Source organism: Eupeodes corollae, chromosome 3 (assembly GCF_945859685.1).
Source record: "Eupeodes corollae chromosome 3, idEupCoro1.1, whole genome shotgun sequence".
NCBI classification, from domain to species: Eukaryota; Metazoa; Arthropoda; class Insecta; order Diptera; family Syrphidae; genus Eupeodes; species Eupeodes corollae.
The window spans coordinates 63,192,287-63,204,460 of record NC_079149.1 but is presented as its reverse complement, the minus strand read 5'-3'; the positions used below and the strand labels follow the sequence as shown (position 1 = coordinate 63,204,460).

Below are 12,174 nucleotides of genomic sequence, written 5' to 3'. Positions count from 1 at the left end.
TGTCGTTAACGAAAAATGCAAACAGCAAAGCACTCAGAGGGCATCCTTGTTTAACACCAGCATTAGTACCAATTATTGTGAGAACGTAGATCCATCCCAAACCGGTGCTTCTGTACCAGTATACATATTCCTTAATACATTTAAAAGTTTTGATTCTGAGTTATAGAGTTTACAAAAAAGTGCATTTCTGTTCACAAGGTCGAAAGCTGCATTAAAATCAACAAAAAAAGCATAAATCTTATTTCTGAATTGGAATGCTTAACAATTGACGTTAAAACAAGTTCACCCCTATATCTGGTCCACAGTACGATAGTTTTTCCTGAAACTAAACACTTCTATTCTGTTCACTAAAGCACCGCAAAACATTTTTGCCATAACGTTCATAAATGATACTCCCTGATAATTTTCGACGTTGTTTTGATCACCTTTCTTATGAATAGGGAAAATAACAGATTTTTTGAACGAAGAGGGAATAAAGCCGGTTGAAATAATTTCGAAAAGCTGCTTTAACTTATCAATGAAAGCTGGTGTTGCATTTTTGAAGTATTCACATAGAATTCCTTCTTCGCCTGGTGCTTTTCCATCTTTTTCTCTTTGAAGTAGGATTTTTATTTTATTTACGTCTATTTCACAGTCCAAAGTTTTATCAATATCCAGTGGTTCTGCATAAGCAAAGGACAAATCAGATTGATTTGAGAGCAGGGTTTTGAAGTGGTATGAAAGATTATCTGCAGAATATTTGCACCAATTACAAAGTTGGATCCATTTATTTCTTCGGCTAGATTCCAAGAATCTTTCGAATTACTGGCCAGACTTAAAGATTTTGCTTGAACATTTTCAAATTCAGCTTTTTTGTGCGACATAATTGTACTTGGAGTTATATTCAACGTACCAGTTTCTCAGTTCCTCGGTATAACAGTTGAGTAGTGCTTGTAAAAGGGCAAATGATTTTTTTCGGCATTCTTTATCAAAACACTTTTTTTTAAATCTTCTAATACAAGCAGAAGGTTGAGCTGATGAAGAATTTCGTATACACGATATAATTTCTTTTGAAAACAACTCGACAGATCCATTAACTGAAGAAGTCTCTGAAATATGCATATCTAGATTACTTTGGTAGGTATTCAAGCTTTAGATCTATTTTAGCGGAAACACATCGAAGCGTATAGTTGAAAAGACTTCTTCCTTATAATTGCAACTCATGTAAGTAATATTTTTTCATTATTTTAAGATAGCGAAAAAAATGAATCGATAATATCAAGGATTAAAATATCGTTAACATATTTCTCAAATTTAATGATTAAAAGTAGCTGTTGGGGGAGACACCTTTTTGAATATATGTATATTGTTTATGTAAGACAAATAAGATAGACAATAAAGAGAAGATAAGTAAAAACATAAATATCAATGAACGAAATATTTTAACGAAAAAATCCAATAAAATGGATCGTACGAGGTTGCTCCTGTATCCAAAGAGTCTGTTTAAATATAAGACTTACAAATATTCCTTTAAATTAAGTTTGTCTTCAAAAATTTGATTTCTCAAAAAAAACTACCCATATTACCTACAACCCTCAACACACTTGGGCCACTCGCGATGGGAAAGAATGGCAGAATTTAATGTGAATTTGAAAAAAAAAACTGTTATTCATTCAACAGGTTTGGTTGAATAATAAGCTCAAAATAAAAAGAAAACTTGTGATGAATAAAGCGGAAGTGGTGGCAACAGTTGGGGGTAAATACTCTTAAGTTTCCTTAACTCCTTTGGAACAAGCTGTGGTTGAATTGCTTGGACTTAAGCAAGCTGCAAGGCCAGAAGGTACGTGCTTTGGTACGTCTAGCCAATTTTCAGAGGACGATTAATAAGCCTTACAAGGCATGAAATGAAAAAGACTAGTAAAGCCGATAAAGCGTAATGCATTTTCCTTTCATTTATTTTTGAGATTTTTTTTGAAAATCGTTGGTAGATTTTTTTAAAAATATTTTTTGTTTGTAGTTATTTATAATATATCAATAAACATTTTATACTTGATTTTGATAAGAAAATGTTCACCCGTTCTCGAGATATAGAATTTTGAAAAAAAAATAAATATTTTTTTTTTAATCCAAAACAAAAATGTTCACAGTTTTGATCATCAAATGTTATTAAGACAATATGAGAGCTTGTACACAAAAAATCGGTTCATGAGTTCCTGGGAAAAATTAAAAACAAAATCACGATTCTATGGTGAGTACCCTTCTGGAGCAATACATACATACATATTTTTTTTATTAGAAGAAAAAAGAAAGTGTAACCGAATGGGCTGTGGTTTTGACAATTAAAAATTATTGATTTTATTACATCCAAATAAAAGAAATTCAAAATCAAAGTAAACAAACAAACGAAAAAAAAAACACCACCAACTAGGACAAGACCGACGACGACGACTCAACTGCTACTGCAGTTGTTTATATTACGAAAAAGTACAGCAATGCTAACTCGCTCCCCCTCTACAGGGGTAAGCTGAGTGACAAACGATTCTCCTTCTGGGCAGTAAGAGTTATGGCTGACATACGAATCACAATTGAGTGATTGTCAGCAAGTTCCCATAATGTGAGAATGTTTAGAGGGAATGTTGCGAAGGTGGAGAAACTCACCTCTGTTGCGTGACACAATTAGGATGCGATCGGTGTCATGACATATATGAATCCGACTCGCATCCAAAAGACGTTTGCAACAAGTGCGTAAATCACACCCACCAATGTTCACACCCACATAAAAAGATTAATAATTGCGTTATAACATTAATGTAATAATGCGTAATCTAGTGGGTGTGAAACGAAACAAAGGCTGGAAAATCCTGGTTAGGTAGTGTTAGTGAGATAGGTAGAGCTAGGGTTCTTGAGCAAATGCCGTCGGCAAGTACCTTCTTTTCAAATTATCCACCCTTGAATAAAGAAGCACAGAAGAATTTGAAGAAGATACCGCCAACCGACCGCTCAAGGAACCTAGTTCGAGAATAATCTCAATTCTTTTTTTGTTAAGATATATCCGCCAGCGCTGATTTTGGTTACATCGAGATAGGATGTACATACCTATAATATAAATCTTAAAAGCAAGATCAAATTTTATTTTTTTTATATGTATATACATATATATATATACGTCTACAAATTGGTTACTGAGGCCGTAAAAAAATTCTCTTTTCACGGCCTCAAATCTGTGTTTTTAAAGGAAACAGAAACAGGAAATTAACGTGCGGGAAATCCCAAAAAAAAACCCTGAAATCGTCTCGCCAATTAACCGCCAAACAAAGAAAAACCTAATAGTCATCATACATATATACAATTATAAAAGTGCTTTTTTTTTACTTTTTTTTAAATTCAAAAATTTAAACAACTTCAATCTTTTTATTGTTCAATTTAAATTTTTTTGTACAGTGATAATTTAACAATTTTTTTTTGTTTAACATTCAAATTGAAAAAGTAATTTTGATAAAGTAAGAAAGTGGTGTATATACATACCTACCTTATACGTATATATACATATATATATTCATATACATATATATATATATAAGTGTAGATCATAGTGCAAATTATATTTCTTTTGGGTGAAATGGTAATATTTATATATTTTTTCAAATAAAAATTCAAAAAACAAGGCGTACTAAAGATCGCCACATCGAACCACGATTCATCGAGGGAGTGGCCACTACATCGATATTTTGGGGTGAGTGATAATTTGTTTAACTAGTCGTATTGAGACAATTTTAAATATAAATATTGCCCATTACTTCCGTAAAATATAATAGTGCTGGTCTATAAATATACCCTACATTTTTTTTACCTAAGCTTTCAAATTTTACTTAAATATTTTTACTTTCAAATTTTAATTATTTTAAAAAAGTTAAGTTAAATGTGAGATATTTTTTTTTTAAATGAAATTGATAATAAAATTTGTCATACATTAGAGAAAAAATTATGAATCTCTAGATTTTTAATTAGAAAGGGGAAGATGAAGTGATGAGGAAACCGAGGTAGAAGGGCGGAGGAAGAGGAACGTTGTTTTTAAAGGGGTTGTTTAGCGAGGAAACAACCAGGTAGGGTGGGTAAAGATTATCTCGCGCATCATTACCAGCTAGATGGAAAGCCTGGCATATTTTTTTTTGATAACGAGGAGGTCAAAGAATCCACTCCTGAGCTAGCGAGGGATATTTTGTGTGCCAGCAATGACCTCAACAGAGAATAAACTCGTTACAAAAATGGCGCCCAACGTGTCGGTTTCACTATCGGAAGATGGTGAGACTAAAAATGTTTCGTTTTGATTTATAAGTCGAAAATTAATTTTTTGTCAAAACATTTTAAATTTTTTTATTTTTTTTTTATATATTTTTTACTTAGCAAATTTTGATTTCAACATCTTTGTGAGTCCCGGTTACTAAGGTCAGTTACCCGGTGCCGCGTTGCAACAAAGAGGTTGGAATTGATTTAAAAGTATTTATTTGTACAAAGGAATCATAAAAACCTAGTCTTTGGGCGTCTGAAGAAAAGATACCCAAATTGCAGGTGGATATGGTATATCCTTTTTTATATAACCACAAATTAAAGAGATCCCTTGATGCTAGCGGTGTCTTGGATGGTCCTTTAAATATTTCAAATTTTCAATTTTTAGTTTTCTGAGAATCTCCAGAGTCCTCAGTGATGATGCTCGTCATGTAGTGTCCTGGAAAAAACAATAGCAAACACTAGTTTATTTTATTTTATTTTATTTATATACATACACATATTTTTGTCGACTCAAATAACGTTCCTTTTCAATCCTCGGTAATTGTATCTCGTTTCCGGATTCATACCTCGTCTTCCCTTTTTGACTTTTATGAAAATTTACAACGCAAACTAATTTTTCTTTGAGATACTAAGGATTTCAATACTCCGATTATTTTTTTTTTAAAACACGATTTTATGAAATACAGTTTAAATTAGATATTTATACGCTTTTTATTTTCTTTATAATTTTTTTATTGAATTATATTTTTTTTAACAGTTTGTTTTACAAACATTTTCTTTTATTTTATTAAAACGTTTTTTTTATTACATTTTTTTAACCTAATTTTGAATTGCAGTTTTAAATTTGTATATATTATTTGATTTGGTTTTTTTTGGTTTTGTTCTTCAAGCTTTGGTTTTGGTTTTTCAAATTGGCAAATCCCAATTTTTTTTTGGTGGTACAGAAAATAATTTGTTGTTTTCCTATCAAAAATTTTTTTTTGGAAGCTTACGGATAGGTGATAGAAATTAGTAGGTTAGTTCACTCGAACCAAGTATGAGCAGGAGTCACCGAGTTTCTATTTACGACGACATAGAGGTTATAAACGCTCACAACGAAGCAACATTTGAAGAATTTTTCCAAAGGTTTCGTAACACGGTAGATAGGTTTAACTTGAACCATTCTTTTAGTTTTTCCGAAGAATTAGAATCAGTTATTTCCAATTCAACATCCAACATGGCGGATCAAGACGATCCCCAAGGGGTTGAAAATGACCCAAGCTATATAGTTGAGGGCGGTGATAGAGAGCCAGCAGATCGCGCTGATAATGATGTTGGTCGAAATGAAGATTTACTTGCTAGAATAGAGAGAAGCATGGTTCAGAACCAAGTTAGGATTTTCCAGCAAATGGACATTTTTATGGGAAATGTGCTGCAAAAATTGGAAGATTTGCGTTTTCCTTCGCAACAAACAATCAACCCTCCTCAAATCGAAAGACATAGCTCTTCCATGACCCAAGCTGTTCCACCAAGAAGCTCAAGCGCTTCCACTACGTTCAGTGCTTCAGGTCCATGTAGATTGGATCGTTGGAACATCAAATATGATGGTTCCGAAAATGTATCTGAGTTTCTTTTGAAGATAGGAAGAATGCAATCATGTTCACCTTATAGCGAAGAACAAATCGCAGCAAACTTCCACATTTTGCTTGACGGTAGGGCAAATAAGTGGTTTTGGCGTTTTGTGAAGAAAAATCCGAACGCGGACTTATCTTTCATAAAGGAAGCAATCAAAAAGGAATTCGGCAAATTGGAGTCAGAAATTGATATTTATATGAGACTCATGTGTCGAAAGCAGGGACCGAAAGAATCTTTTGATGATTTTTATGTTTCGATTTCAAGCTTAAACGATCGTCTAAAAGAACCATTTAGCGATAAAAAGTTGATTGAAATCATTAGGGGTAATACAAAGGAGAAGCTAGGAGAGATTTTGTTGTCGGCTGAGGTGAAGAACTTAGAGCAGCTTCGACAAAAAGCTCGCGAGGCTGAACGATTTTTGAATAAAAGAGCCGTCGGTCATCGAAACGTTAGTGAGATCGCGGTCGAAAACGATACTTCCGATACAGAATTGGAAGTCGCAGCCATGTATTCTACCAGAAAGCCAGTTTCAACCGCAAATTATATATGTTGGAATTGTGATCAGAAGGAACATGCCTATCACTTTTGCCCATCGGCAATCAGAAATTTATTTTGTTTCCTTTGTGGTGCTAAGGGTGTCACCACGGTTCAATGTGGTAAACATCAAGCGGGAAACTTTCCGAGGGACGAAACGAGGAGTGGGGAGGTTCGTTCCTCAAGGAATCTGACGAACCACTCTCAAAACTAAAAACTAAAAACCTAACGCATTCCTCCGATGAAGCTGATAACAGTTCAATCCCGATACGAATTTTAAAAAGGGAAAAGTCCAACGTTGACGTTGATCAGTTTCATCCGATAGAATCACACAATCTTAAGTCTCTTCACGAGCGAAAACTTAATTACGAAAAAGTTCGATCTCGAATTTTCGGCAACAACAGTAGAACAACCAGTTTAAAAATCCAAAAAGCTCGTTGTCGTTTTCGAAATCGAAAAAAGTTTCGAAAACAAATAATCGAAACGATAATATCTTCGGATACGGATGGTCGTATGTATGCCAATATTTTTTTGAATAATGAGTCAGTGTTTGGACTGCTTGATAGTGGAGCATCTATTTCAGTCTTAGGTGACGGGTGTTGGGAGTTAGTCCGAAAACTAGGGGTTGAAATACTACCCTACAAAAATATAGTACGTACGGCTGATGGTAAACCTCATGATATAGTTGGATATTGCGAGACATTTTTTTTTTAAAATGAAATTGGTAATAAAATTTGTCGTACTTTAGAAAAAAAATTATGAATCTCTAGATTTTTAATTAAAAAGGGGAAGATGAGGTGATGAGGAAACCGAGGTAGAAGGGCGGAGGAAGAGGAACGTTGTTTTTAAAGGGGTTGTTTAGCGAGGAAACAACCAGGTAGGGTGGGTAAAGATTATCTCGCGCATCATTGACAGCTAGATGGAAAGCCTGGCATATTTTTTTGATAACGAAGAGGTCAAAGGATCCACTCCTGAGCTAGCGAGGGATATTTTGTGTGCCAGCAATGACCTCAACAGAGAATAAACTCGTTACAAAAGTTAGGAAAGAAAAATTTAATAAAAATTGATTGTGCGTCTTTGAGAAATTGGGAATTTTCGAAATTTGAGTAAAAAAGGCCTAACACGAATCTGCTTAAAACCTTCAAATCAAATGGGGTGGCGCAACAGTCCGTTGTGAACCAGGGCCTAGTGACTTACAACTCTCAACCATTCCTGTGTGCGAGTACTGTTGTCAGGAATGGAAGGGACCTACAATTTTAGTTTGAGAAAGCACTTTTTCAATTCCTTACAAGAGGCAGTACCAGCGAAAATTATTTTTTTTATTAAGGTGGCACAGGCAGGGATTGAACCCAAGATCCCTTGCATGACAGTCCAACGCACTTTTTTTTTATAATTCATTTTTATTAATTCATTCTTAAACCTATCAACGCACTAACCATCATGCCACAGGTACTACGCTTAAAACCTTAACCTAGTTTAAACTCAATGGTTTTGGGCTGTAGGAGCGAGGACAGACAGATGGACGGACGGACTCTACCATTGTAAAATAGCATGCTTGATTAAAATCTCGAGTACGAATTTTTCCTATACAAACATATGTCGCAAGTAATAAAGTTAGATTAAATTTTTGTTTGTGTAAGGGTTAAGTTGCGTTTTAAAATCTTTATTTTTCAACTAGTATCGGTTTGAAGTTAATAACAGTTTGACAATGCCAGACAATCAGGAAAATTGAGGTTCTTCTAAAAAATATACACAAGTTTTATGTTTCAATTACTAACACTTTTTATCTATAAACTTACTGGCATCTACAAAAATGGCCTTAAATAAACATAACGACTATCTAATTTATTAGTTCAGAAAAACCTATTCATACATAAATTAAAATAATTTGACAAAGATAGCCAGATTTTTTCTGATACTCTCAACGCTAACCGCTCTTAAAAATAGTAAACATTGTTCACCGTTCAAGGAGCTAAATTACAAGTTATCTGGATCCCGAGACATGCCGGGATTTAAGGTAACGAAGCAGCAAACCGTTTAGCAAAATCTATCTCCATATGTCCCAATACAAATATAAGCCAAGAACGTCCTCTCAAAAAAGACCTAATGAAAATCATAGACACACATTGGCGCCATAAAAAAAAACAGGACTGGAACGCTTACATCCACCACTATGCCACAATTAACCCAGAAGGTATTTCAGCGTTTTATCCTTCTAATGCAACGGCAAAAATGAACAAGTGCTTCCTGTGCTTGAGACTTAGACACTCCTGGATAACGAACAGCTACGTACTGAAAAACAAACCTCCTCCTGCCAAATTTGTCAATCAAATAACATAATTTCAATAAATCATTTAACTTCCGAATGTAGTAAAATTAAACAAATTTTTGAAAAATTATACAATAAAACATTTACTAACCTACTTTCAATCTAATCAGAGGATAATATAAAAAATGTATTTAAAGTATTGCTAGATCTCGATACATGTATGTATATAATATAAACTAAGTTATGCTTTACTAATAGGGAGCGGTCGGGAGTGGCAGGAGCGAGCGCTTAGTGGCGCTCGTCCTTGGTACTCCCGATCGCTCCCCTACCTTAAGATTTTTAGCCTATATTAACATAATAATTTATTTTTAAGCAAAATTGTAAGATCCCAGCCTAAAGCCATAGAGCTAGTGCTTTTAGCTTTTAAGATTAAAGTGTACATTTATGGATCAATAAATAATAATAATAAATTACCATAATAAATAATATTTTTCTTAGAAAATCTTTCTGCATAAATTACTACTTGCATAGTAAGTATTTCTTTAATATAATTTATCCTCCTTAAACTAAGGAAAATGAAACTGAATATTACGATACCTGAACATATTGTATTAAATAATTTTTCATTAAATAAAATCGATATAAAAAACCAGCTTAGCGCCTAACAAGTTAAGCTCCTTTGCACCTCTGATAATTAATAAGTTTATATTTCATAATTAATTGTCATGCGGTCCTAACTGAAAAGGTTTTCTGATCTTGGACATATTAAGTGGCCTTATGAATGAGGTCTTAAACTTAAAGTTTTTGTAATATTCAATTTACCTTCACCTAAACTGTTTCAATATACAAACATCATGAAAATGAATTTTATTTAAATTATGTACAAAGGTACGCTCTTGAACCAAATGTGTCCCAGTTCTATATCCTACACTAGGAAAAACTAGAAAACATTTTTTAGTCGCAAAATCATCGATGAAAATACATAAGTATGCATTAAAATACATAATTAGTAATAAATAATTAACTTTTTCATGCATTACACACGCATTAACAATTTTATTCTAAGAACAGTAGTACAAAAATTATAAATCTAAACAGCATATGGCTGATCTTTGCCGTCTTCGTGATATTTAATATAAGTTTCACGATCTGTGAAATCCTTTGTACCCTCCAGTCTTCCTCTTGGTGGGGCTTTGTTGTAGTCAAAAGCTTTCTGGGATTTTCCAAACAGTTTGTTAGCCTCCTCAATTTGGTCACGATATTTGCCCACAACAACTTTTTTACCAGTAAGGGGATCTGTTATGTCACCCATGGGATAAACCACCTCCTCTACTTTGTGTGTTATTAATCGGGTTAGCTTTTGTGGTAATTTTTGTATTAGGACAATGTCTCCAGTTTTACACAATTTTTGTGGGTCGTGGGCAAAGTAAAATTCATCTTTCTTGAAATACTATAATAATTTCAGATAAAAAGATGTTTGTGTTAAAATCACATTTTTTTCATTTTAGTTTTCTGTTCATCTCACCATGTTCAGATTTGTATCCAATTCCATTCTGCGAACACGAATTTTTGAAGCAGTTTTCTTTACACATGGAACACATTGTCCTAATAAAATTGACCTTATGCTTGCCATTGTTTTTGAATTAGAAATTAAATGTGATCCTAAATGCTAGAATTTACATTAAGAATTTTGATGTAAGAAATAACCCCAAACAAACTATTTTGACATTTTGACAGATCACCAGCCACAGAAAATAAAAAGAATGTCAACTTTGAAGTCTGTTTAGAAACATTTACACAAAGTCCTAACTTTTGTATTTCTTATGTGATCCTTTCAGAACGGACTTTCTCAGAAGAGTATACACAAGTTTCATTTCATTGGAAAAAGATTATGGCTGAATCGAAAGAATCGAAAACACTCTTCAGCTTCGGCTACACCTGACGTTTACAAGTTCAGCCATAGAAATTCAATGCATGCTATCACAATGAAGCTTCGACCTCACGTTTCGTTTGACAATCTTAAGGAAAAGAACGCAATGTGGCTCCAAAAGGAAGCTCTAGTTCAATTATCTGAACATTTGCTTTGTCTGAAAGCTCAACAGATGTAAAGAAAATGTCAACAAACAAAATATTTGCTCTTTGGATGGGTTAAACAATAGAAATGTCATTCAAAGCAACCTCGAAGCAGGCTCACCGTAACGCAAACGAAGCCGAAGCTGAAGCGTGTTTATGATTCAGCCATTACTGCTTCAAATGGCCTTTTTCCACAATGGGCTTTTTTGAAAGCACTCATTATTTCTCTCGGTTTCACTTATTTTTATTTATTTTTAAAATGTCTGCCTTACATCCCTCATTGCCCATCCCGTGGAACAGAAATATTATAATATAAGTAGCCTTGAAAGAGTCCAATTAGAAAATTGTTCAAAGCTATAATTTTACTTAAGATTTATCATATCTTAATTTAGTAATTTTCGCAAATAGTTTAGCATTCAGTTATTTTAAATCATCCAAGATTGCACACTTTTTACTGCACTCAGTCCTTAACATTTGAACACAAAGGATGAAGCTTAAAAAAACGGTTGAAGTAGAAGCTGTCATTAACAACTCGCATTTGGAAGCAAAAGACGTCCATAATAGTGAAGCGCGACAAGAAGTGAAGTTTGAAGCGAGTTTTTTCCAAAACTTAAATGAATGATTGTGTTGAACGAAGCAATTAATGTGTTGAAAATCTGGAAAGCGTCAACTAAAATCTTTTCAACTTGACCTCTCAACTATCTATACAATGCATGCAAATTTCATAATTCTGCGCCGTATGAAATCAATAGTAAAAGTTCACACAAATAGTGCTTCAGCTTCAACTTCGCAACGTAGCACTGTGTGTTGTTTTCGTACTTTTCAACTTTGAAAGTATCACAAATTCAATTTATACAGTTAATTCTATGCTGATTCCTCCTTTTCTCTTTCATAAAATTTAGTTACACCTATGTCTGAAATACTGGAGAACTGAACTGTCAAAAGTTTTAGAACAATCTGTCTCGTTCATACCACACGAAACAAACGAGCAGACAGCCACACTCCGAGCTAGCTCTAACCAAAAAAAATATATACGAGCCCAGTGCTTTCATTACCGAGCTAAAAAAGAAAATGACAGTCTTTTTATGACAGATCAGTTCTATACTCTGAAATTAAAAAGAAAATCGCTTATTGATATTCCTATAAAATGTTAAAATCAGTATTTGACTGTGTTTTCATTTGGTTAGAAGAACAATATATTTTGATCGATTAAAGACAAACATTATTTTTGCTGGCTTAAATGTCCTGAGGAAAATTAGTTTTATTGAACAAAGCTGATTATGGTTTGTCAAAAAATGAAACTAATCGTTCCACTGATTTGTGGTTCAATTTTTTGCATATCTAATGACAGATTGTCAGAAAAAATATTACTTGTTTTTTCATATGAAATTTGTTTTCAGTGAAAAACTAAGCTA

General features: G+C 33.5%; 1 protein-coding gene across 1 annotated transcript; it reads right to left on the bottom strand.

The window, feature by feature from the left end:
- Window positions 1-9,706: 9,706 nt before the first annotated feature.
- On the bottom strand, window positions 9,707-10,423 carry LOC129950190 (28S ribosomal protein S17, mitochondrial). Its single transcript, XM_056062038.1, has 2 exons — window positions 10,212-10,423; window positions 9,707-10,136 (listed from the first exon to the last, which is right to left on the bottom strand). The coding sequence occupies exons 1-2, from the start codon at window positions 10,317-10,319 to the stop codon at window positions 9,777-9,779; spliced, it is 468 nt and encodes a 155-aa protein (XP_055918013.1). The 5' UTR covers window positions 10,320-10,423; the 3' UTR covers window positions 9,707-9,776.
- Window positions 10,424-12,174: the final 1,751 nt, after the last annotated feature.

Excerpts from the sequence above, each read along its gene's own strand:
- LOC129950190 (XM_056062038.1), bottom strand. The coding sequence starts at position 10,319 with ATGGCAAGCATAAGGTCAATTTTATTAGGACAATGTGTTCCATGTGTA. Across the intron at positions 10,137-10,211 it reads TGGATACAAATCTGAACATG|TATTTCAAGAAAGATGAATT; the intron begins GTGAGATGAACA and ends AAATTATTATAG.